General features: G+C 38.4%; 1 protein-coding gene across 4 annotated transcripts in view; it reads right to left on the bottom strand.

Moving 5' to 3' along the window:
- The window catches only part of ryr3.S (ryanodine receptor 3 S homeolog), a 254374-nt gene that overhangs the window by 150875 nt on the left and 75632 nt on the right, over window positions 1–27867 (bottom strand). For all 4 annotated transcript variants that reach the window (XM_041574388.1, XM_041574389.1, XM_041574390.1 and 1 more), the window contains exons 14-35: window positions 27040–27175; window positions 26701–26796; window positions 25879–25997; window positions 24180–24313; window positions 22846–23087; window positions 20477–20669; window positions 20120–20336; window positions 19878–19982; window positions 19016–19119; window positions 16054–16137; window positions 14545–14704; window positions 14208–14355; window positions 12163–12368; window positions 10088–10262; window positions 6828–7036; window positions 4737–4897; window positions 4211–4247; window positions 3848–4011; window positions 3541–3706; window positions 3321–3407; window positions 2110–2336; window positions 561–1362 (exon numbers count right to left, since the gene is read on the bottom strand). In XM_041574388.1, coding sequence (XP_041430322.1) covers window positions 561–1362; window positions 2110–2336; window positions 3321–3407; window positions 3541–3706; window positions 3848–4011; window positions 4211–4247; window positions 4737–4897; window positions 6828–7036; window positions 10088–10262; window positions 12163–12368; window positions 14208–14355; window positions 14545–14704; window positions 16054–16137; window positions 19016–19119; window positions 19878–19982; window positions 20120–20336; window positions 20477–20669; window positions 22846–23087; window positions 24180–24313; window positions 25879–25997; window positions 26701–26796; window positions 27040–27175 — 3972 coding nt within the window. The remainder of the gene's footprint in view (window positions 1–560; window positions 1363–2109; window positions 2337–3320; window positions 3408–3540; window positions 3707–3847; window positions 4012–4210; window positions 4248–4736; window positions 4898–6827; window positions 7037–10087; window positions 10263–12162; window positions 12369–14207; window positions 14356–14544; window positions 14705–16053; window positions 16138–19015; window positions 19120–19877; window positions 19983–20119; window positions 20337–20476; window positions 20670–22845; window positions 23088–24179; window positions 24314–25878; window positions 25998–26700; window positions 26797–27039; window positions 27176–27867) is intronic.

The following is a 27867-nucleotide window of genomic DNA, read 5'->3' as shown; positions in this document are numbered from 1 at the left end:
ATATTGTCAGTTTCCCAGCAGCCCCCGGTCATGTGACTTGTGCCTGCACTTTAGGAGAGAAATGCTTTCTGGCAGGCTGCTGTTTTTCCTTCTCAATATAACTGAATGTGTCTCAGTGGGACCTGGATTTTATTATTGAGTGTTGTTCTTAGATCTACCAGGCAGCTGTTATCTTGTGTTAGGGAGCTGCTATCTGGTTACCTTCCCATTGTTCTGTTGTTAGGCTGCTGGGGAGGAAAGGGAGGTGGGTGATATCACTCCAACTTGCAGTACAGCAGTAGAGTGATTGAAGTTTATCAGAGCACAAGTCACGTGACCAGAGGCAGCTGGGAAACTGACAATATGTCTAGCCTCATGTCAGATTTCAAAATTGAATATAAAAAAATCTGTTTGCTCTTTTGAGAAATGGATTTCAGTGCAGAATTCTACTGGAGCAGCACTATTTACTGATGGATTTGGGAAAAAACCTGTTTTCTCATGACAGTATCCCTTTAAATAACTTCTATTTATCATTTGTTTTTTCTTTCTGGTGTGGTTTTAAGTGCAGAACTAAGTCCCACCTGGAGTTTGACAGATTCTGGAAGTCGTGTCTGCAATAATCCCTTGGTGGGGGCAGTTGGATCTCGTGTTGCTTTCTCTCCTGCTTCCACAGCTTTCTCCTCTACTTGCGCAACCTCTTCCTTTTCATGCTCCTCTGTCTCCTCTTCCTTGTTGTCCCCAAAAACATTGGGATCAATAAGCAAAAGTATTTGCTGTACATCTTCATCTTCAAACACTCCCATAATAACCAGGGTAGCAATTAGTTTTAGCACAGGTACAAACTGAAATTCCACCTTGCCACCAACAGGATCTCGAATGTGTTCTCCACTACTCTGCACAGCTTCTGTTAACATGCTAATGGCCTTTGTCTTCAGTATGTCAATAGGAATCTCTGGACCATGTTGCTGTCTCTCTTCTCCAGTCAACACAAAACAAGGCATTGTGAAGTGAAGGTCAGACTTTAGGCAAGTAGTACGCCCAACCCCTGGAAGTCCATGTCTTTTTGACTCATCAGGGAAGAGTCTGATCTTCCGTGTCTCATCTGTGATGGGAATAATAAACTCATTGTTCATCATAAGTTTGCCCTCCTTGGCAGATTCCAGAAACATACTGATAAGAAGATTGTAGAATCCTGATCTCAGAAGACCAGGTAAATACTGGTTATCAATGGTGTACAGGAGCTGGGACTGGTCTACATGACTGCACAGGGCATGGGAAACACGGTTATTGCCAAGTGCACAAACTGCGCAGTACAGCTGTAAAGTGTGGTTCTGAAATTTCATTAAGTCCTCCTGCTCAGAAAGTTCAAGGATGTCTATGCACCTGATGAAGAAAAATTAATCAGTTGCAGTTAAAATAATAGTATATGACGTCAGAGTAATATAAGTAATATAGGAAAAAAACAGAAAAAGCACCAAGGCTTGTTGAAAGATTTTCCCAACCCCCTGTAACCCTTCAATGTATCTTCAATGAATAAATCTAACATTTAGCCTTTAACTGCTGTGCAACCCTTTGTTCAAATACAGCTATACAGTAGCCTATGATGCTCCAGCACCTCCTGAATGACAATATCCACTACCCTGTAAGAAAGAGGGGCAGGAGTCTCCCCGAATGGTCATTAATGTTACAACATAAGGCTGATTAGTAATTAATACACATAATTACTACATGGCAGCACAGAAACCAGTACAATTAGCATCAGAATTTAATAATCAGCAAACCTGTAGCATCAGCTTATATTACAGCCAGGGAAGCTCATTTTCTGCTGGATAATTAGTGACGAGCCCTAAGCTTAGCTTCTCAACAGCCAATCAGAGCCCACTGAGCATGTGAGTGTCACAGACACTTTCCAAGATGGTGACCCCCTGTGACAAGTTTGAAGTCCTGGATCATTGCTGCTATTGACAAGCTGAAACTTTAGCCTCGTGCAATAAGTTCACTATATAAAATAGGACATTTTTAGCCATATTCATTTTTAGGGTTTAGTTCTCCTTTAATTTTCATCCGTGCATCTGGAATGTCAGTTTGAGCAACACTGCACAGTAATGTAAATAGACCGTAATAACTTACCTGTTCTCCTCAGGTATATGCAATGCCATCATCTGCAGAGGTTCCAGACACTGCACCACCCAGCCATGCCGTTCACTTACACGTTCTGTCTCCACCTTAAGGAAGTTGTTTGGCATGCGGCTCCAAAGGACAGGGGTAATGGTCTGCACATCCAGTCTGGGGGGGCACTGTGGTACAGGATTTTTCTCCTCGCTTTTAAATATTGCAGCAGAGAGAGGCATAGTATTCTGCGTTAAAGCAAAGAAACCAGATGAAACATCTTGTTGATAAACAACTAAGCCTACCAGAAGTTTTTAGAGTTGGTGGGAAGTTTGATTGAGCTAAGGACTTAAGTCCTACTTCAAATTGGGGCAAAAACACACACAATGGTCCCCTATCACTTTCCAGTAAGCTGGGGAGACAGCAGGGGGTATTTTTTATTTTACATTTTTGCACCACTCTATATATGTGGCTGACAATGCATGAACTCCACACAAGGTTTACTAACCCATAACTATCATTATCACTGAGTAAAATGCTTTGCTTTTTTAAAAATCTGCATACCTTGTAGTTCTTACTAATAAGTACCTTTCCTTTATTCAGAGGAAAGTGTCTCTGCCTATGTTTCTACTGCACCGTATTGTTGTAGGGTAGGCACTCAAAGAGCAATCCTCAAGGCTGTAGTAGTAAAAAAGGTCTTTATTGAAGTCCAAGTGTGGATTACAGCTTTATGCATTTCGTGTTCTCACAACACTTAATCATAGGCTATGATTAAATGATGTGAGAACATGAAATGCAGAAAGCTGTAATCCACACTTGGACTTCAATAAAGACCTTTTTTACTACTACTGCCTGGAGGATTGCTCTTTGAGTGCCTACCCTACAGACAATACGGTGATGTCCGCTCCCTTATGCTGAAGGCTTGGTGCATAGAACCTGGGCCTCCTCGTTTATGTGGTGAGTCTCTTAAAAAAGAAATGTTTGTGATGATATGTTTCTACTGCACCTTAAAATATACAAAGGACTTTCTGAATTGTCAGATTCACAGGTTTTGTGATACAATGATTTAGTGCCTAAACTGTTTGTAGAGTATAATTCTGACATGTACAATTTCTGGTTAGACTGTAGGTTTGGTGAGACAAGTATCCCCTGCTTGGTACAATTGTCAGTAAAAGGTCCTGCTTTAGCACTGATGTATATGATGTATAGGCAAAATACGTATTAAACAATACCTTTAACCTTCCAAGCTCAAATTGGATGAGATTGGTGCTGGTTGGCTGCAGGAAGACAGCTGGGAACAGCTTTGTGTTTGGTTCAACCTATCAAGTAAGATATTGACTCATTAGAATGGAGATCATTATCTAACACATCTGGCTTTAAAAATGATAAGAAGAAATGTCAAATAGTACAGGTATGTAAACTGTTCTACAATGTTTGATTTAAGATAAATACCTGGTAGCATGTCCCAAGATCTTTTCCATTGGCTGTGAATGACAATAGTCCACTAGCCAAATCAACAAGGCAGCCAATATCAATGTCCACACTGCTACGACTGGATCTCTCGGAGCCAGCAGACAAGTCGCCTCCCCACACCATGTAGCAGTTGCTTCGTTTAACACTGAAAGGAGCAAACGTGCAAAACTTACATTATGTAGCTATTTCAATATCAAAAACAGTGTCAACTACGAGGGCTATAAGACTGTATATATTTTAGATATGACATAAGAAAGTCTCCCTATAGAAACAAGTAAATACTTACCTTTCATGTACTCTGCCTCGTTCATCTCCTAAAGTCACAGTAACTGTACAGTTCTTGGCCAAGTCAAATTTTTTACTGTAAAAGTGGTAATCTGGGGTTACCCATCCCACCCACACAGATGACGGATCCTGACCAGCGAAGATTCTGACTGAGTAGTAATATGTCTGTAGTGAAAGATTAAAGGAAACAAATATTATATGCCCTATGAGCAATGTATCATTCAACTTCTTACTCAGACATAAGTTATTAAAAGGAACTAAACATAACAATATTCTGGTGTATCTTTATGACTACAAGTGGCTCAAAATTCATGCATTAGAATGTCATGTAGTATAAAATAATAAAACTAACTAAAATACTTACTGTTGTGGTGTGTGAAGATGCCTCTTGAATCTGGTTTCTAGAAAACAATGTTCTTTTCTTTAGTACAATGTTTTACTACTTGTGATAACTACAAGCCCTTGTTTAGACCCATCTCCCTTTAAAACACAGGCAGCACTATTTTTGTAAACTCCAATTACAAGTGCCCATCTTGCACAATAACTCAGGAAAGGATTGAATAAACCTTGCCATTTACACGTCTCATTTGCACGTGGCTAATTAAATAGATGCATTCCATACCCAGGGGTGCTGCATCAATGAGGCAATTTGAGAGACTCGTCTCAGACGACAGCACCTCAAAAATTATCAGGGGTGGCAAAAAAGCTGCTCCTGGTAACTTGAAATCCAGAAATTCGTCTCTTAAAGAGCAAATGTAGAAATGTACATTTGAAAAACACATGATCTATGATATCTCACTGAGGTTGAGCCATTTCTGTTCTCCTTAGAGGCAGCATTGTGCAGTGGATGCAACCAAAGAGGACAACTGAATAACCAATAAGACACTTACCTTTTCAGGAAGTTTTCTTCAGTGTTAAAGGCAGAGTGAAACTCTACAGGCATGCTTAGGCGACAATAGATCATATCTTCATTACTGTTCTGGGTTCCAAAGGTCTTGTGAGTGACCTTCAGGCATGGAGGACTTTCTACTGTCCCATCTATCCTTGTTACCTACATGTAGAAACAGATTTACAAATGAGTGCAGTTTGCCAGATGATTCGAGAATCTAAAATCTAAGATAGCAGAGCTAATTTCAAAAGGGAACAAAGAACAATTCCCTATTAGGGTAAGGGCACACTTGGCGATTTGGGGAGATTTAGTTGCCTGCCGACTTTATTTGCCTGGAGACTAAGCTCCCCGAACACCATCCCTCTATCTTGCGCTGGCTATAATGAAAAGTCGCCTGCGGCATGGCACACGCGGGGCTTCGTATTCCGAAGTTGCCTTAGACGCCAGGCGACTAAATCTCCCCAAATCGCCAGGTGTGCCCTTACCCTTGATGTTGCCGGCCCTAGTGATGCCACATGGAACTCTTCATGGCACCAGTTTTAGTTTATAATGGTTATAAAAAAAATTAAAAAAGAAGTCCATAAGGGGAACTTCTCTAGGTAGAACATACAGTTGTTGTAAAACAGTTAACAATGTGTTCTGTACACAGAAATTAGAGGGCAATTTTAAACAAAAGGCAGGGGCAGAAAGAATCAAAGCTGATCCATTCTACACCCTATTGTGCAATGCGCTTACAAAATATTCAGCAGCAGCCTTCCCCCAGACTATGGCAGATATGTGGTTGGATAACACTGGGGTCATTGTGTGACGGAAGTGATGACCTTCAGCAAATTTACAACAAAGCACATGGTGCAAACTCTAATAAGCAGCGTCCTCTTTACAGTCTGTATTTTATGTCATTTCTAAATTTGATGGAAACACTTATGTACAGAGTTGTGAAATATGCTGGTGCTATATAAATATGTGTTTTGTAATGATAATAATGTGCAGACAAACTTCCACCACCTCAGAAGTGGACAAGATTTTCTAGAAAATGAGTGAATGCAAAATGCAACTAAAGATGCACTTTACCATCCAGTCAGTAGGGCAATGCAGTAACAGAAGTGCAATGTCTCAACTAGACACAGCAACATATCAGTATCAGCTGGCCATGCCCCTGACACATAGAATGTATACAATTGTTACTCCAGATATTAAAGAACTTCAACACCAGCATTCCAAAGCCACAGTGGAGTAGCAGTGTAAAGGTGGCCATACACGGGCAGATTAGTCTTTTAGACCAATTCGGCAGTTTATCTGCCTGTGTATGGGGCTTCCCGATCGATATCTGGCCACGATATCAATCGGGAAGGTTTCATTTTTCAGTCGATCAACCCGTCGGAGCCCATTGCTCCTCGTTGTAATCCGATCATTCGACCATAGGGCCGAACGTTTGGAATATAGCCCTGCGTTGCTGTGCATATCGGGGGAAAGATCCGCTTGTTTGGTGATGTCGCCACACGAGCGGATCTTATAGTTTATGGCCATCTTAAGTCTGCAACTGAGATTACCTCTGCTCAGGTTAAATACAGTACAGGTACAATTTTTGCTTTGCCTAGCCTTTAATCAGTATTGCAGCTCTCCATACCTATCTGTAATGAACATTTGCCTTTTATAGTTACTCTCGTTGATTTACAGGTTAAAATGTTTAATGTTCTTACCTATGGCTTATTTCTGTTTCAGCCTCTTTTGTTTCACTTTAACCTGGTGCTGAGGAGTAATCCATTACTGATAATAAAATCTTCACACCACCGATTTATCTTTTCTGGTTGCTGCTCTAATCAATTTACTTTATTGCCATACTACAGGTAAATTTACTTTTTCATCATAGATATGCACAAATCTACTTTAGAATTGATTCAGATTTGTCCCTGTGCTGAGCGATGTTCAATTTATGGTCATTGCAATGAGGTCAGTAATATTGCTGTATTACCCTGTAAATGTCCGTTGGGTTTAGAAACAATGGAAACATCGGTGATGGTTTAGTGCCCAGTAGTGCTATACATGGGATATAAAGTGCTACAACCAACAATGCACAAAAGGACATTTTTACCTGAATATGAGGATGTTCTTTTGGCACATTGACGAATGTGGGCAAGCGTTTGCTAAACCACATGACAATATCTCTGTTCATATTGACAGCGAAGGGCTGGAAACCTTCCTGCAGGCCACACATTGTGTAGTACTTGAACGTGCTGGCATCCTTCCCCAGGTTCATACGACCAATTTGGGACAATCCGATGGAGCAGACTGGGACAAAGCCTTAAAAAGAAAGCAATCGTTAAAACATAACGTAATGAAACATAAAGTATACTGTATATGCAAGATGAGAATAAATTAATATGTTTACTATATTTTTGGACTTTTTCTGGTTTACAAACGTGCATCTGCAGACAAAAACCTTGTTATGTAAAAAGTAATGCAGCGTTTCCAATACACGGCTAGTCAGAGAGATACCGCTAGTTCTAGGAAGCGACCCTGAACCTGGAATCATTCCCTTATCCTCTGCTAAGACCTGTAACTCCCATTTACGATGTTGACAGTAATTGTTTTGTTTGATAAAACCGAAAAATGTCATTAAAGGTCATCTCAAGCCAAAGGGAACACGCAGAAATTCTTATAGAAGTCTGTAATATATAAGAATGGAATGCGTCTGGTACATTTGAAGCCGATCGGTTCTCTATACACCTGTTTTTAAGTTGTCTGCTAGAAGTTGAGGAGTTTAAGGTTCTTGGGCACAGCTCATTTATTGTAATCTGAATATAAAAGGGATGCCAGTGACAGCAGCTTTAGTGCATGCCTTGACTAAATCTATGATATCCATTTACTAATTACAAAATAAATGATTGTCCTTTCATTATGACATTGTTACAGGACCCCTACTGCTAAATAAATTGGTGGCAAGAGCCACTTTTGCTCTTAGAACTGTTAAATGATTGGCAAGTTCTACTTATAGGACCCAGATAAACTACTAATTCTTATATTCCTATTTTCCGATCCTTTAAAGGGATACTGTCATGGGGAAAAACATTTTTTTTTTCAAAATGAATCACTGAAATCCATTTCTCAAAAGAGCAAACAGATTTTTTTATATTCAATTTTGAAATCTGACATGGGGCTAGAAATAATGTCAATTTCCCAGCTGCCCCAAGTCATGTGACTTGTGCTCTGATAAACTTCAATCACTCTTTACTGCTGTACTGCAAGTTGGAGTGATATCACCCCCTCCCTTTTCCCTCCCAGCAGCCAAACAAAAGAACAATGGGAAGGTAACCAGATAGCAGCTCCCTAACACAAGATAACAGCTGCCTGGTAGATCTAAGAACAACACTCAATAGTAAAATCCAGGTCCCACTGAGACACATTCAGTTACATTGAGAAGGAAAAACAGCAGCCTGCCAGAAAGCATTTCTCTCCTAAAGTGCAGGCACAAGTCACATGACCAGGGGCAGCTGGGAAATTGACAAAATGTCTAGCCCCATGTCAGATTTCAAAATTGAATATAAAAAAATCTGTTTGCTCTTTTGAGAAATGGATTTCAGTGCAGAATTCTGCTGGAGTAGCACTATTAACTGATGTGTTTTGAAAAAAACATGTTTTCCGATGACAGGATCGCTTTAAGTTACCAAGGAGTGGCTTTTTGCCGCCCCATGTCAACTGAAGGCTGCTGACAGTTTCTCAACTTGCCTCGTGGCAGCAGCACCCCTGGGGTTGTAACCCACCTCCCCTCCAAAAAACATTGCTGAATAAAATAAAATATTATTCTATAGCCAAGTACAGAAAGCAGTATCTGTTGCTATCCTTTGCACTCACTGCTGGTTCTGGCTACTGAAACAGTTTAACAGATATGAGCTCTCCTGCAGCCAAGACTCCAGCTCCCACAATACAGAAATACTTCTTCAGAGGAGAGGTCTGTTAATAAGCTCTCTTCTGTTACATTGTTTGAACAGCAATTACGTTTAAAAATAACTACAATTAAAATCATTAATTGTAATAAATGTATATTGTAATTAGGGATGCACCGAATCCACTATTTGGGATTTGGCCGAATTCCACGAATCCTTTGTGAAAGATTTGGCTGAATACCGAACCGAATCCGAATCCTAATTTGCATATGTAAATTAGGGGTAGGAAAGGAAAAAGTGGAAAAAATTCTTCTTTTGTGATGAAAAGTCATGTGATTTCCCTACCACCCCTAATTTACATATGCAAATTATGATTTGGTTCGGCCAGGCACAAGGATTCGGCCGAATCCAAATCCTGCTGAAAAAGGCCGAATCCTGGCCGAAACGAATCCTGGATTCGGTGCATCGCTAATTGTAATGTTGTTTAGAATTACATGATTGTTTCAATAGGCAAATTTATATTTTTAGGTTTTCAACCCATTAAATGCCCTCGAAACTTTCCCATTATAAGAGTACCATAAAATCAGTGCTTACAAATAGTATATCAAACTCCTTAACCCTTCACTTAGGATAAGCCTGGAATTCATAATTGCAACCCAATCATTAGTTTAAAATGAACGATGCACTTATCAAGCAAAGGTACAAAGGATGGGGAATATTGTTTAACTTAAAGGGATTCTGTTCTATTATAGAAGGAATTAGTACACAGTGTAAATAATAATAAAAACTGGACCATAACAATCACGATAGAATCCCTTTAATGACAATTATAATGTCAAAACAATGCGGTGGTTAATTTAAACATATAAATAAACTTGATGCTCTAAGTTTATTAATGCAATTACTTCAATTTCTAACACATTTTATAAGCATCTAATTCCCATTGTGTGGGGCTCTTGGCATTGATTCACCACTTGGACACATGCCACGTTTTTAATGGTGATTATCGGTCCAAGACGGATCTCTAGTAATAACAGTAAACACTATTACACTATACTGCAATTTTCACTATTGCATTTTCTTTTGCCTTCAAACTTGAAGTTGAAGCCAATATGCAGGTGCAAAATATGGGGAAATGGAGAACAAATAGATGCAGAATATAATGCAAATAATATAAATTTATTTAGCATCTTTGATCCCATTGACTACACTGCAGCCAGAATTACCATGGTATAAATATTTTAATTTCAAATGCAACATCCTTAGCATCTAACTCAGTATTTTTGTTAAATTACAGTTTGCCCACTTCTCAAGGTTATTTGTGAAGATGACGAGCAGCAATCATGTATTTACAGGTTTTTATACTTAATTGTACCCTACAGAATAATGTGGTTACGTTTCTATAAACGGTGGCACAATCCATTTACTTTTGTATAAAGACGGGCCAAATATTGGGAAGATTACTTACCATTTTCGATTTCAAAATCAGCAAATGCCAACTCAGACCCCTGATTTGTGATGAGCAGCTCTCCATTTAGTGTGAAGATCATTGATTTGTCATCCACGTCAATCATACACCCCACGACATCTCCAGGCTGCCAACTACTACCAAAGTAGGAGCTGCCCATGTTCCAACACTGAGCCTGCAAACACATGATGAAACAAATGTAGAAAAAAATGTTGATTTATAAATCAAAAATTGATAAAAATAAAGTGTGTGGATTATATTATCTCTGCCTCAATACATCTGGGGGTAAATTTACTAACAGGTGAAAATTCGCCAGCGACGGCTTCACAGCCATCGCAACACGTTGCCAGATGTAAATTCGCTAAGACAACTCTAATTTACTAGAATGCAAAGTTGCGTCCAGGGTGCCGAACGCTGGTGAATTTTTGCTAGCGTTAATGAAAGCGAAGATGCGCTAACGCTCAATTCTGCTTAGCGCAACTTCGTTAAAGGTCTTCGCCCCACCGTAATTTGCATACGGCAGGAAGTTAAAGTTGGATGGACGTATATGTTGCAGCAAATACATTACATTACACAAGTCCAGGGAACCTTAAAGGGATACTGTCACGGGAAAAAAAAAATTTTTTCAAAATAAATCAGTTAATAGTGCTGTTCCAGCAGAATTCTGCACTGAAATCCATTTCTCAAAGGAGCAAACAGATTTTGTTATATTCAATTTTGAAATCTGACATGGGGCTAGACATTTTGTCAATTTCCCAGCTGCCCCAAGTCATGTGACTTGTGCTCTGATAAACTTCAATCACTCTTTACTGCTGTTCTGCAAGTTGGACTGATATCAGCCCCCTCCCTTTCCCCCCCAGCAGCCAAACAAAAGAACAATGGGAAGGTAACCAGATAGCAGCTCCCTAACACAAGATAACAGCTGCCTGGTAGATCTAAGAACAACACTCAATAGTAAAATCCAGGTCCCACTGAGACACATTCACTTACATTGAGAAGGAAAAACAGCAGCCTGCCAGAAAGCATTTCTCTCCTAAAGTGCAGACACAAGTCACATGACTTGGGGCAGCTGGGAAATTGACAAAATGTCTAGCCCCATGTCAGATTTCAAAATTGAATATAAGAAAATCAGTTTGCTCTTTTGAGAAATGGATTTCAGTGCAGAATTCTGCTGGAGCAGCACTATTAACTGATTCATTTTGAAAAAAAATGTTTTCCCCATGACAGTATCCCTTTAATAAAGACAATAGAGTTGTTATATTGCCCTACACATGAGCCCACTGTATAGTTTATGTTCCATATGTTAGAAAATGTATGGGGGAACCCGGTTACCCAAAAATAAAATATAAGGACTTTTGCAGACTATTCTTCTGAAAAAAGGAAAGGACGCCAGCGTTTTTTGGGACTTAGACACTTTTTCAAATATGATGTAAGTAACAGAGGATTGAGGAAGATCTATTCACTCCAATGCACTTCTCCTGGTCTGAGCCGGAGAAGGCAAGTCTGGCGAAAGAGGTAACGTTCAGTAAAATCCGCATCTTAGTAAATTTGCGGAGTAACGTCCATTCGCTGGAGCGATAATTTGCCTGTCGATAGAGTGAGAATGACCGCTAGCGTCTGTCTCTTTCGCTAGCGAAGTTACGCCTGCGCCCATTAGTAAATCAGTGAAGTCCCTGAAATCGGTAACACTGGTGAATCATCGCAAGCGTTAGTCACTTCGCCCTTAAATCTGCCCCATAGTCTGATATTTCTAGACTAAAAAGTAGAAGAAAATATTTCGCCAGCACAAGCCCAATAAAAAGTGGTTTAGATACTTGCAGGATATTTTGTCTGTCTTGATATACCCTGATTCTAAATGAATGTCTCTGAGTGGTCACTTAAAACTGCAAGGAACCAAAACAGTAAATACAGAAAATACAAAATAATATTGAAATTGATATAATTAGACCTATTATGGCTCCCACAGAAACATACATATTTCTTTCATGCATGCAACAAAATACTGATGTCTAAAGTTACATGTCTAATATGATCTAATATTGCTGCAAGATATTATTTGTAGCTGCTGTACTTACCCTGCCTCCCTCAAATACAAATGCCTGGTCATCTGCACCCAGTTCAAGATCAGGTCTACAGCCAGGCCTGGCCCATCCGACCCGCATGTCGCCTCCGGTCACAACTTCAAACTCAAAGTACCACTTGCCAGATTCGACGGCATACGTCTTCTCTACTCTGAAAAAGCGAATCTTGTCGATGCCGACGCGCTCTGTCATTTGGTCAGCTGCAAATACAAACACAAGGAATTTGATGCCACTTGATTTGATTACAAATTCCATCAGGCTACAAAACGCTCCGCGGTTGAATATGGACGGATTCACCTGAAACATTCCATTCCATGAGGACAGAAACTCTACAACATCAAGGGGCCCATTTACTTAGCTCAAGTGAAAGAATAGAGGAAAAAAACTTCGAATTTCGAATGTTTTTTTTGGCTACTTCGACCATCGTATGGGCTACTTCGACCTTCGACTTCGAATCGAACGATTCGAACTAAAAATTGTTCGACTATTCGACCATTCGATAGTCTAAGTACTGTCTCTTTAAGAAAAAACTTCGACCCCCGCGTTCGCCACCTAAAAGCTACCGAAGTCAATGTTAGCCTATGGGGAAGGTCCCCATAGGCTTTGCTAGATTTTTTTGGTGGAACAAAAATCGTTCGATCGATGGATTAAAATCCTTTGAATCGAACGATTCGAAGGATTTAATCATTCGATCGAATGAATAGTGCTAAATCCTTCGACTTCGATGTCGAAGGATTTCACTTCGACAGTCGAATATCGAGGGTTAATTAACCCTCGATATTCGACCTTAAGTAAATTTGCCCCCAAATGACACAGGGTATTGCCTCAGCATAGTAATGCATTGTAACCAATTAGATCTCTACTTTCATTTATTCTGCTGTAAAATGATCAAAGTCCACTGCTGACTGCAAAGGATAAACTTGTCAAGTGTCAGTAAATAAGCCCTTTTAATCACTCCAACCATATATTGATATGTGTAACCACCTAATACAGAGTTACTAGACTGTTTAATCTTACATGTCAGGTCAGTTTAGGGCAGAGACAAACGCTGCTATTTCGGGAGATTAGTCGCCCAGTGACAAATCGCTCCTCCTTGGGGCAACTAATCTCCCCCGAAAAGCCTTCCCACAGCTACAATCTAAATCGCCAGCGGGATGGCACTCGGATAGCTTCGGCTTTCTGAAACGATAGACTTCTAGATTAACCTGGAGTACATCTCTCAACATCCCTAACCAATTAAAGGTTATTAACTTTCTAGGAGTTGTCCTCGAAGTTGCAGGTTGTACATTTCTGGCTTGTGGTATAATAATATTGTAACCTCTATTTGCTTTACTACATATCTGCAAGAAAGCACAAGTGGATTACAGAACAAACATCACTGTGCAAAGAGTAATGGGGAAATTTGAATTCATACATATTTTGAATGAAGGGGAACTATCGCAAAAAACGAAAATGTAATTTAAGCTTCAGCACTCTGAAATAAGAAACTTTCTAAATACAATCAATTAAAAATTCTGTACCATTTCCGAAATAATCAAGTTCAACTTCACTATCCCTCTCTCAGCATCTGTTTCTCTTCATTCTGTCTTCATGCAGCAGTTGGGTGTCAGATATTCACTGACAGTTAGATCCAATATATCTTATAGGGGGGCTCCTTTTGCCTAGAAGATGTATTAGAGGTCACTCTATTAAACTCACCAGACATCATGTCTCTCTACATGCAGGATTTGTGCAAAAGGCAGTTATTTTGTTACATTTTGTTTGTACTGGAATCAGTTATTTGAGTGAGCTCTAATTCATCTGCTATAAGATATATTGGATCTAACTGTCAGTGAATATCTGACACCCAACTGCTGCATGAAGACAGAATGAAGAGAAACAGATGCCGAGAGAGGGATAGTGAAGATAAACTTGATTATTTCAGAAATGGTGAAGAATTTTCAATTGATAGTATTTAAAAAGTTTTTTACTATAAAATTTTCATTTTTGCGATAGTTCCTTTTTAGGTATCGTAAGGAGGGAGGTAACAGAGCACTTACTAATCTCTTGGTCTGGTGGCTCGATGTTATATCCATAGCCAATAAATGTTCTCACTGCTTCACGCAGACTGTCTCGATTTGATTTCTTAGTTCGTTCATCTAATAAAGCATATGGCACCAAGCGGGGGTTTCGTTTATTTTTCAAATCCTGAAGGACACAAATTCATATGCTGTTACAATCGACATTTGCAAGAATCATTTATGAAGAACTGAATTCTCCTTATTCCCTGAGTAAACATGGGACGTCATTGAAGGAGAATGAAAACAGAGTTTACCAAAGAGACAAGTTCTTAAGAAGTATAAGAACGGCAAATACTTCCTATATTGTGTTCCTCACCTGCTGAATGCCATAGGTCCATCCTTGTTTTATCCTATCTTTTGCCCATACATTGTGTGCATTCTCTGCCAGTTTATCCACTAAAACTTCTTGTGCCGGTAATAGTTTCAAATCAGAAAGGTCCAATGGGGCAGGTTTGTAGCCATTGGACATCATGTAGCTGAAACACAATATTGTGAGTATTTTAATATAAAATTAGGGCAATTCTTAAACCTATATGCGGTTGGACATGTCTGCACATCACAGAAGAAAACAAATGTCCTATTCTGAGAAAGAGAAATGACACTATGGGGCAAATTCCCTAAGCGCCGAAGCGCCTAAAGCTAGCGTTAATTCGCTAGCGTTGGGCATTTTCGTTACTTCGCAAATTCACTAATGAACGCTGGGGTAAATTCGCTAGTGTTACTTCGCACCCTTACGCCTGGCGAATTTGCGCAACGGACGTAACTACGCAAATTCAATAACGCGCGCAGTGTACTGAACGCTACCTTTTACGCTAGACTTCCTTCGCCACCTCAGACCAGGCGAAGCGCAATAGAGTAGATAGGGATTGCTTCAAAAAAAGTCCCAAAAAACGCTGGCGTTTTTTCTATATTATGGGTGATAGGTTGAAAAAGATCGAATTTGTTTTTGGGGCTCCCCTCCTTCCCCCCTACATTTCTTAACTCATGGCAACTTAACTATACAGTGGGCACATGTGTAGGGCAAAATAAAAATTTTTGTTTTGAAGGTTTCCCAAGCATTTGTAGTGCTGCTACATATTCCTCCATTGAAATTTGAATTTGGCGCCGTATGCAAATTAACCATCGCTAGCGTAACTTCGCTTCACTTAGCGAATCAACGCTAGCGCAACTTCGCAACCTTACGCTTCCCCTGAGCGCAACTTCGGATTTTAGTGAATTTGCGGAGCGCTGGCGAAACTACGCCTGGCGAAGTGTGGCGAAGTGCGGCGAAGTTACGCCTGGCACAACTTTAGGCACAATATGTGTTTGTTATTCGACACACATTTCAATCTTCATGTTTTAGCCCTTTAAAGACTCTACAGTCCCAAGTAACTGCATTAAAAAACATATACACTTTTTATAATCACTTATGACTGGAGCAGCAAGAAATGTGTGTTAAAATTTTGGGTTGTGGTTTTTATGTTTTTGAGGAACTTCAAAGAAATGTACATTTACATTTGCATGTGGTTTTGTTAAGTTGTGTGTTTCTTCTTTATCGGACTATGTTTGAAAGGCTGACCACTCCATTCTGTGGCTTCTAGCATTTCTGTAGGCTCCGGGGACGTACCGGTGCCCCTGGGGTCATAAATAACCAGTAATGTTTTCAAGGGGATGTCTGCTTATATTTTTGATTCTATCTTTTTAGGCAGATTGCTAGGCCAACAAATAAATGTTCATTTACATTGTAATGCAAGTTTGGCTGAATGTGCTGGTTCCAAGTAGCCCTTCTCTTTGCTTCATAATAGCATTGCTTGTTCTTATTAAAATTCAGCTGATATCTACATACTTTTTGGGAAGCTTAAGTTTCTTCAGATTTTCTTCTGCTGTTTGATTTGAATGAACAATGAGACATCCTAGGGCCAGCAAAGTTCTAAGAAGAAAAAAGAGATTATAATTGTTAGTTTATTGATATGACAGTGTCATTTTACATATTATTATTATTATTATTATTATTATTATTATTAACATACAAATAACATAATTGCAAAGAACAAAGTTGAGCAGTACAGTAAAACAAAAAGTGTTCCCAGGGTAAACAGGCAAGAGCATCATTAACTGGACGTGACTTCAACAGGTGGGGTGGTGGGTTAGAACGAGTTTTCCAGTTGATGGCTCTAAAATTTCTAGGGTGCATCATGGGGTCTCATGAAGATTCTGCCTGCATATTCTGTCAACCTTATTCCTCAAGAAGGGGTGATGTCTCAAAGCTACGATTAAGCAGCATAAAGATGCATTAAGGCAAAACAGCTAAAACAATAAAACAAATTCAAACTGCAAATTCCTTGGAAGAGGACTGCAAACAAGTTGACATCATTTTCATTTCAATGTTATGCCCTTTTTAAAGGGGTTGTTCAACTTTAAATTAACTTTTAGCATGACATAGACAATGATATTTTGAGACAATTTGCAGTTGGTTTTTATTATTATTTTTTTTAGGTTTTTAGCTTTTTGTTTAGCAGCTCTCCAGTTTGGGAGATCTGCTTGTTTGAGTCTTTTTTACTTTAGCGACCAGGCAGTGGTTTGAATGAGAGATTGGAATAGGAGGTGGACTCAATAGAAAGATATGGAATAAAAAGCAACAATAACAATAAAATTATAAGTTCACGGATCAATGGTTTCTTGACTGCTGGGGTCAGTGACCCCCACTGAAAACCTGGAAGGATAATGGCAAATAACTCAAGATTAAAGCAAAAAATTTAAAAATAAATAAATAATGAATACCAATTGCAAAGCTGCTAGGAATAGAACATTTTATAACATAGTAATCATTAATGTGAATAACCCCTTTGAACAGTTTGGTTGTTTATCATTATTACATGCACTAAATAAATAATAAAATGACTACTGCAGATGACTCTACAAACAACAACAGCAACAACAGTTCCTATACTTGTATAAATCAAACTCAGATCTATACATTTGATCAAAGTGGCTCAACATACCCCACATTATAAATGTACAGGTATGGGATATCTCCCATTGACTCCCTTTTAATCAAATAATTCAATTTTCTTTCTCTCTCTTATAATAAAACAGTACAATTTACTTAATCCTAAGTAAATGGTTTTTATTTGTTCATCCTTAACTGAGGCAAAGCAATCCTATTGGGTTTATTTATTGTTTAAATGATTCTGAGATCCCGTGTTCCAATGAAGAGTTAGTTAGTGGGGACTGTGCGTCAGTGAGGGAACTGGAGAGCGTAGGACTAGGTTAGAGGGAACCTAGATGAGCTGAAGTGAGACAGTTAGGGAAAAGCTCATACACTGTATTTGGACACAACAGGGAATGGCTATTAGCTCTCTGTTAGTGTTAGTGTACTGGAGGCTTGATAGTCCGTGTGAAAGAGAGAGCATGTGAGGAAGAGAAAGAAGTATTTTATTTATATAACTGATTACTGCTGGTCAATACTGGGTCTCTTGGCTTGATATGCTGTCCAATAAAGTCTCATTTAGATCATCCCATTAATGTGTGACATACCTTCTTATTCCATCAACCTTCCCAGGTCTAGAGTGTACCAGCCATGGGTAACACATTTTCACACTTACTCCCTCCCTCAAGCATTATCTGAAACACTCCCTTACCTTTGTCATCACACATATAACAATCTTACACTTTCCTTTATATTTTAACAGATTGACCACACTCTTCTCACTCATATAGTGGCTAGTTATCAATTTTATCGGTCACAATCACTCACTTGCAATACTAACACAGCCCCAAACACACAAATACTTCCATTCACATAGCTTCACAATCACTGAGGAACATATGTACAAAAATAGCCTTAAGTATATAATAATGAACACTTATACACTTGAACACTTATCCATCCACTAATGATATTCATGTCACTCACACTCCACCCTGCAATGACTCACACGTGCAAGGCTTCCCACTTGAGTGCAACAATGTGACGTGAAAATGTATTAAACCTACTCAAGTCACACTTTCATGATTACAATTCCCTAAGTCAATTGCTTCCGCACAGATCTGCTGGGACCCAGCCAACAAGAGGCCACACGCTAGTTTATTTTTACCACTGAAGGGTGTGTAGCACTGTAAGCATGCATCCTTAATGTCCAAAGATTCCAAACGTTCCTCTGGTTCCAGACCACAGAGCTTAATCTTAAAACAGATTCCTAGAATGAATGCACTTAGTACTTTGAGAGTAAGTACTCGTCAGAAAATGCTGTGCTTCAGCTTTGTAAGATCAAGTAAAAAGCTTGGCTTCATTTTAAAGTGGACTATGATTTCAGCAGGGTAAAGATTAAAGGCTGAAGGGTCTATAAAAGTGATTGTTTCTTGCTTTTAATGGGATGGGTGACAAAGAGCCAACAACAGGAATTAAAACAGAAATCTGGTAATATATTGGAACTCAAATAATTTGCTACTTTCTGAATTGGCTATGCTGTTGAAAAATACAGAAAAATCTTTCGGTACTGTGCTTGCTACATTGAGCCTTATTTTCTGCAATAATGATCTTTGTAAAGAAACACAATGTTTTAAAGAAGATTTTGGCCTATTACATGGACCATAATATGCAGATCTCTCATACGTACATTATGTTAGGATTAGCTTCATTGGTGCATGAGCCCTAGTACATGGGATAAGAGAGCGATGGAATAAATTGAGAGAAAGAATAGCCTGTCGCCATTGAGCCATTTTCAGTAGTGCAGTCAGTAATTCATATTAGATAATCCATCTTCTCTACAGTTAAAACCCCAGGGAGACAGCTTGTTATTACTTACTTAAGTGTTTCTGTAGACATCTGTAAATTGTAATTTTTCTCAGTGTCTGGAAGTTTGGAGAACTCTACCAAGCAAGGATGCTGGCGTTTATTATCATCTCGAACCTAAAATCAGGAAAATATTTCCCATTAGATATAAATGAGTTGTATTGAACAGAACTTGCAAGATTACTTAAATAAATATTTATGGAAAAGTGATTTGGACATCATTTGAGTACTGCGGTGTAATTGTGAACCTTAGAATTAGCAATTTTTTAAACCAAAAACTAAAATTTGCACTTGGTGCAGGAGTGCAATTGGCCATGTTTTCCCAAAAATGGTTCTCAAATTGTAACATAAATACAACTTCTGAAAGTCACGATGATATTTTGCACAAGCAGTGCAACACCACAAATGGAAAACTCGAGTCTGTCTGTAAATAAGTGGCAACTTAAGTGTGTATTATGCAATTTTCCTAACTATGTTTATGCTGCCTTCAATACTAGTTTACCAACTTGGCCAACTTTTACACAGTTGTTACTTGTGCTTAACATCTGCTTTAAAGAGTAAAAAATAGACTGGCCTTTAGGCAGAAATCTGATATATAATATATCTTTATAAATATAGCACTTTGGAGTGGACAATTGCAGGTGCTGAGCGATTTGCAATGGTTCCATCAAATGTCAGTATAAGGTTGCTACGCTGTGTGCCATTGCCCCGAATTCTTTGAAACATGGTATAATCTCTTTCTACACTGTAAAACCATCTATACAAACTATTATGGAAGGGAAACAACTGTAACATGACTTCTATCTCTGCTATTTCCTAATTAACTAAGATCACACGGTAAAAAGATTTAAAAAAAAAAAACGTTAAAATATTACCTTGCCATAAATCCAGCCAAGCTCAATTTTGTTCATGCCCCAAAGTTCATGAATGTTTTCAGCCAGTTTGTCTCTAATCTTTTCAAGATGAGGAGGTAAAACAACCTGAGGAGCAAACAAAAAAAAGTAGAACATAGAAGTAATGTTTTCATATTTTAACTCCATACAATTCATTTTATCAGGTATATTTAAATAAAAACCACTAATTAAATGGTTTCTGGTTTACTCTTCATATGACATACCTGGCTGGTGTCTATTGGGCATGGGATAAAAGAAGCTTGGGAGAGGAAATGTGTAGTTCCCAGCAGGTCTCGAACTCCGTCAAAATCCCTCTTGTACTCTTTCACGGGTTCCACTCTCATTTTCTCTTTTGGAAGTAAGGCCTCATAGCATGGAGCATAACCAGTAGGTGGCAGAAACTTGAACTCTCCATGACGGCCACCAAGAATGAAACGAACCCTACAATATAAGGTGGAGATGTCATCTACATAAGTGAAGTAAAAAATGTGCCCAGTCCTAAATTGGGAATTAGCACCGAACATGTAATTAACAATAACCCAACATTGTATGCAGAAAGACGGTAAACTTATTTTACTTACTTCACCCCTGCAGAAAAGCTGACTACAGGAAAAAATAGGCCTACAGTATTAAAGTTCTCAAACATGCCCTGAACAGGCTGGCCATTGATGCGAAAAGAAATGCTGGGTACACCTAAGTCCAAACAACAGCTCACAACATCATCAGATGCTAGAAGATGCTGGTTTGTTGAGGCCACTGCTCTTGGAACACGACCTATAAGACAAAAAAAAAAAACAACAACTACAATCAATGCAAAAGTTTTATTGAAGACAGCATATATTTTAAATGTGCATTCCTTAATTTTAAATATTGACAGTTATTAGACAATATCAGCACATATTTCAACAAAAAACTGTTTAGGGCATGTGGTGTTTGAAAAATGAGCAACGCTGAATAAAAAAGGGGATCAAATTGTTTAAAAATTTCACAACTGTCTTGGCTGCCTAATTAAACATCCTGTTGTTCCTTTATAGTATCATTGAATGTGGATATTTGTTAACACATTTTAAAATTATATATTTACAAAAATGTTTATTAATTCTTTTCACATTATGCTTCAGATTCAATGTGTTAATGCAAAAAAGCAAAATCAGCTAAAATTGAGATGGAAAAGGGTATTGCAGCAAGCATAATCCACAATTATTTTTCTAATATGTAAATAGTAAAAATAATGAAGCAGGAAGGGATGGGACCCTAAATATCAGTGGGGGTCGGGGTCAGCTGGTTGATGAGAACAGAGACAAAGCAGAGATTCTGAACTATTTTTTTCGTCTGTCTACACAAATGAGGAACTAGTTAATGAAGGTTTCCTTCTTAATAGTTCCAATTCAACTAATGATGCATGGTTCACGCACAAGGAAAATGAAGAGAGACTAGAACAGGTTAAGATAAACAAAGTGGTATTCATTCCAGGGCACTAAGTGAGCTTAGCACTGCTAAGAGACTGGTGAAGGATTTGAAATGGCCCTCGCAGCTCCCCGACTTAAATATCACTAAACAAATGAGGGTAGACTCTAAACATGCAACATGGCTGAAAAAGATCTTGGTATTAAAAGCAATCTGAGAGGAAGAATGTGCAAAATCCTGACACCAAGAAATGAAGGACTCTTATCTGGATACAAAAGGCGTTTACAAGGTGTGGTCTGTGCCAAAGGAGGTGTTATTACTGATTTACTAGGGTGTCCACTTTTTCACATGTCACATGTATTATTTCCTTTGCTCCCAAGTTCATAAAATATAATGTAGCTGTTCAATTAAGATATGGGATCCGATAACTGGAAACCACACTATGCAGAAAGCTTTGCATTACAGGAAGGCAATATCCCATAAAGTCCATTTTAAACAATTTACATTTTTAAAAATGATTTCCTTTTTCTCTGTAATAATAACACAGTAGCTTGCACTTGACCGGTTTATATGGAAAACCCCAGATCCTGAGCATTCTGGATAACTGGATCCCATACCTGTAATGTATTACCCTAAATAATAATACAAAGGTACTATAACAGCAAAGAAATCTAGTAACCATATATATTCTTTTTATTTAATACTCTTTGCTTACAAAATTAACCAAATATGTAATTTGGCAAGGGGTGCCCAAAGTTTTCTGTCAATTGTACTCCCAACCCTTTCTTGAAAATAAAGTATTAATCTTCCATTAGAATCACATCAACTTGCACATTACTGTAATCAAAAATCTTTTCTGTATCTTAAGGTGATTGCGAACTGAAAACCCCTTCTGCGTATTTGTGTGATTATAAAGTGATGCATATAAAGTGTTTTACATGCAGCAATATCCATTCATCCAGGCAAAGGTATTTCTGGATGATTTGCTGCCACAAAGCCCCGTCTCCAAGTTTGAAAATTTGTCCAGATCTACTGTAAATTATGAGCAAAAGGACCAGAAATAGGAAGGACAGATGGGAATGCTTTCCTGTGCTATCTTCCTAGAGAAGTCTGTTACTTCTGGGAATGTACTCCACAACTTTCTATTTCTGGAGTCTGGATTACCCCGACTTGTACAACTTCCTGCCCAATTCCCTGCACCTTTACTTTGCACTATGACCTGCCCCTTCCTTACAGTCAATGTTTCTTCACCTACATCTTGCTAACAGTTGTAGGCCCACCTAATTGTACATATATCAGGTCCCAGAGTCTCATTTACAGTAATTTTGCTGAAATGTTTCAGGAATGTATCATCACCTGTTGAAGAGTGACTGTGCTATGTCTGTTCTACTATAACATAAATCCTGTTCTGTTGCATATTCTAAGGAAAAAACAATATATCCCATCTCGTTTTTCAGTATCACTTATTTCCATAATTTTATGAAACAAATCTATCAGCTCTGCACCCTGAGAATGAGATATTCATGAAAAAAATAAAACTTACCAGACCACAAATGAAGGCCATCAAAGCCATAGGAGAAAAGGTCATCCCCTACACCATTGCCACCCCATCCTTCACCTCCACCAGGATATGGAGCATAACCGGAGGTAGAGGCCCAGCCTACACGTAGGTGTGTGGGCTCTGGTGTCAGAAATGGGTCAACCTGATCAATCATCATCTCAAAATACCACTTCTTATATTGCGCTGAGCCTTCAGCCACTCCAAGGAAGATGTTAGGCCTCATGCTAAAATAGGGAGAGCATTCATATTTTAAAAAAGTAATTTGTTACATAACATTTTGGAAAATATTGCAATCAAAAACTTTACAAAACACTGGCTCGGCGAAGAAGAAAAGGGTGAAGCAGTTATTCTTCACTGCTGACATCTTAATTGTGGCTTATAATTAAACAAAGTACAGGGTAATTTACTTATGACCCGATGGGAAGCAAAACTGCCAGTGGGCATAAGTCAGCCTTGTTCTTATTGCTTTCCATAGACAAGCTATGGTCAAACCATTGACCAATTACGGACCATCATAAGATTGTCTGCACTTTTAGTGAACTCTTCAGGCACTAACATGGAATAATATTTGGGGAAAAAAGACTTGACTTGGAGTACTGGGTAAATCCAGGGTTATCCAACTGTAGGACCGTAAGTAGCACTCACGATGTTTGTTTTACAGATAAATGACTCCGTCTGAAACAGGTTACCATAAAAAGGTTTTAGTATTAAATTACAAGATCTTATTGTTGAATTCAGGTTTGTAACATGTGCAAACCTACTGAGTCATAAACACATCCAGCTCATTGTGGCCCTCTCCTAGTATGATTTTCCAACATTACCAATTAACATCTGACTCTGTTCAGGTATTGAGACCTAGAAATGACATTTCAGAAGTCTAGGTCCCCGAAACTTGCAAGCTTTTATTCCTGCAACTTGTGGGATTGTTTAGGCATAATGGTTGTATTACAAGTATGGTATTCCTTGAATATACAGTGGTCTTTCTGCACCAGTCATACGTTCAATATTCAGATTCAATTATAAATTTGCCCCAGGAACCATGAATATTGCCCCAATTTACTGCAACAATGAAGTAACAAAAGCACTGGCAAGGAAGCAATAATATAAGACCTGGGCCACAAAATAAGTGAATGGATTTTATGTTAAACAGTGTTTTATAAAGTGCTCTGTTGGACATGTTTCAGTTTAAAAACATCAGTTTAGAAAGGTTCAATAAGCTGTAGGTATGTTCCTTAATATGTACAGTAGCGATGTATATGACAGCAACGTATATTAAAGAGAATACAGAACACAAACTATAGTCCACACAGATATACCTGGTGACATCATTAACCAAACGTGTTTGTAGAAGTAAATCTCTCCTAGGCAGCAGGTTATCACAAATGAGGTTCTGATTTGTACGAACAGCCACCCCATTGCACATACACAGAGAGCAGAGGACATCCAGAACCTGAAAAGACACATTCACTCTTGGCCAAGTTCTGTCATCTAGATATGTCATGCACGGTGTAATTACATTATTTCAGTAAAAAGATTAAAAAAAACACTTTCACATGGTTTTAGAAGAATATTGTGCCAACTTTTTCACTTTTCTTTTATACTCCAGAATTCACAAAGTGTCAAAACAATATTTTCTAGTGCTGAAAGTCTAATTCATATATATATAAAAATCAGTGTGATCCACAAATCTCACATGATTAGTTTACCCAGCCTTTAGTGGTTTAAATATCTGTCCCTCCAGAATATGGGTTGAAAGAAATTAATTGTTGATTTGGGGACCAGTGGAATTTGGCGCCCTATCGCCAAGATGGAAGTCAGTAAAATCACAATTAGGTGTTCCCTGAATTTCAAAAGGCCCTCCTCTCTTGGATAACTCTCCATGTTGGACTGAATAAGGTATACTGTGATGGTAATGACAGTAATGGAACTGGTGTCAGGGCTGGAACTGGGGGTAGGCAGAAGAGGCACCTGCCTAGGGCGCAACAATTAGGGGGCGATTGGCAGGTACCTATTAAGTGTCTTCTGCCTATTCGTAGTCCTAGGGCGCCCCGTCGGCTTAGCCCAGCCCTAGGTTGAGACAACTAGTAAAATAAAGGCAGAGACGACCTAGTATCAATGTAGGATGCTGAAATTACTATTATCCATACATAAATAGATAAAGGAATAGTTGCAGAAACAGTCCATTAGCAATCTCCAGAAGCTGTTCCTCAGATGCTGCTTAAACTATGCACTACTGTATATGCTTTAGGTTGTATAATTCACTTGGCTATAAGGTTAAGCACCTTCTTGTATGATTCAGTACTTGTAAGAATGAACTGCTGTCTTGCTTTCCTATTTCTACAGCTGCAACTTTAGAATCAATATTAAAAATAATTATTTTTACTGTTCTTCAAACTTAAATTTTTAATGCAGTTAAGGAATCACTTGACTACTATTAAGGAGTACAGCCAAAAAAGGAGAATTATAAGCAAAAATTCCTATTCTTTTATGTTTTTCTGGATTGCCTTGTTTGTTCAAAAGACAAACAAATGGATATATTTTGAGAGTGGGTCCACCAGAAAACCTTAGACCATGGGTCCATTTCCAAACTAGTATTCCTCCTTTCCTCACTCAACCTCTTTATTCTGCAAGTCTACTAACTATATTTTTCATTTATTATGTATTTTTTTCCCATAAAGAAATAGGGAATACTGTAACCATGAAATAGGCTAAATCATTAGAAGCAAGAAGACCCACTGACACCTGGGACCACCCGGAGTTTTCCTGGTATCCCGGTGGGCCAGTCTGACACTGGATGTGGAAGAAGCACATTTTCCTTGGGCTGAACCAAGACACCATCCAGTTCACAATTACTAACTTTCTTCCACCCTCCCACAACAAATGATTGTTCCATTTAATTAAATATCAATAACCTATGAAAAACCTTTAACTATTGTTTTTCAAATGTTTTTAGCATGTAAAATTCAGGAGTGATAAATAAATGTCAAGGCTGAACTACTAATTATGTTGCTTTACCTTATGGTTCCGTCCATGTTTGTCCAGAAGAGAAATTATAGATCGGATATGTCCCTTTTCTATTAGATTTAAAGCCTCTGGGCTTTCAATCAGTATGCAGTGCAGAACTTCTAATATACCTATAAAAATATTAAAAACAGCATTCAATGCTTAATAGAGGAAAAACACTGGAAGCTAAACCTCTATCAATGGCTTGAAGGCACAGAAGGAAAGTTTCTAATTACTGAGAATAGTTATGTACAATGTATACTGTAACTCTAAATGTAATTAACCGTGATACATGATATATGTGTAGGGCAGATAAAAGAAATGTAATTGATGTATTATATACAACATATATGTAATATATAACAACAGTGGTGTTCTTAGATTTCACTGGGCTCCATATTTAGTTAAGTTAAGTAAGTTAACAGGGCCTTTTTCCAAGGGGCCTTCAATTATTAGCCCATTGGTTACATGGGCCCATATCAACAAGTTGAATGGGATCCCAAATATATAAAAGGCCCACCACATACAACCACGGTCTGAACTCCACTGATGGCAGCCCTGTAAAGAAATCAACTCTCCAGATCCCACAATTCCCTCCTCTCCGCTCCCAGACTACAATACAGTGTTGAAGAGGTATTAGTAATAGAGGAGGGAATTAAATGAGAGGGACGGAAACTGCTTTCAATTAAAATTACAAATATCTTAAAAAACACTGTTTATTACATTTACTGTATTCTCCTTCATTTACAAATATCAGTTTCTCGTATAGTTTGTCTGACTGTACATGTCCAGAGCTCTCTATTTCAGAATATGCAAAATCCAAGTACAACTTACCTGAAGAGGATTCTAGACGCTCTAGTTTACTAATAAGCCAATCAAGGTTATTGGAAAATTGGGCGCAGTTGCTTCTGTTACCGCGAATCAGGGCAGCTAAAAATGAAATGTTGTATTAGCAACGTGACAATTGTATTGTAGAGATCAAAACAATATCAGCATTGTATGTATGAACCCAATCTTAAAATGCTCTTATATTTCAAAGACAAACATGTGGCACATATATTCGGCAAGTTATCCCCTTCAACAGAAGCAAGACAATGTAAAATATCATGGCTCTAGTGGGGTGTTACTGAATGGCCATTTGTCATTGGTATGAATGAACAAGATTTTTCTCACCTAACAATTCATAGAGAAGGTTCAAGATTTCCTTCCATGATGGTCCTTCTTTTTTCCCCAGGAGTTCAGTAAAGTGTGCTGCGCCGCTGTAGACGTTTAGGCGATCAATGCAGTTTAACACTAGGGCCAGCATTCCCTATTAAATGGGAAGACTGTTGGTCATCATGTTCCTCAATACACCTTGGGTTAATCCATTATATGCCACATTTTTAGAAACATTATAGATAAATATGCTATACAGTCGCTTAGAAACTTTGACATGCAGTAGAAGTGAAACCATGAACTTGTGTCTAAAATGCAAAAATGTAGCCATTAAAGCTTTCTGCAAACTAAACTGCTGTACTTTCATCTAAAAACTATCAATATTATGGCAATTATCTTTTTCTATTTGAGATGGTTTCCTACAGAACCGATCAGAGATAGGAGCAGCTATTTTATAAACATGTTTATTTTGATTTGAAAATAATTTGAAATGCATCGTTGCATGGACTGGCAGTTTTTTCACACTCTGCTGCCAGCTGGAATTGCACTAAAAAATAAAAAAACTCAATCCAGGTGAAATGTATTATTATATAACATTATATTATACAGGTATGGGATCTTTTATCCAGAATGCTCGGGACCTGGGGTTTTCCAGATAACGGATTTGGATCGTACCTCAAGGGAAAGGGCACATGCTAAGAATCGCCTCTTTTTTCGTGCGACTTATCTCCCCGAAAAGCCTTCCTGCCGGCTATAATTGTTAATTGAAAACCAAATCTGCAGTCTTACTGCTCCACATACAGAGCCTTATACCAGCACTAATACATTACAATACACTATGGGAAA

The sequence above is a fragment of the Xenopus laevis genome, chromosome 8S (assembly GCF_017654675.1).
Source record: "Xenopus laevis strain J_2021 chromosome 8S, Xenopus_laevis_v10.1, whole genome shotgun sequence".
NCBI classification, from domain to species: domain Eukaryota; kingdom Metazoa; phylum Chordata; class Amphibia; order Anura; family Pipidae; genus Xenopus; species Xenopus laevis.
Note: the sequence above shows the minus strand (reverse complement) of the source record. Positions and strands in the feature narration are given on the sequence as shown.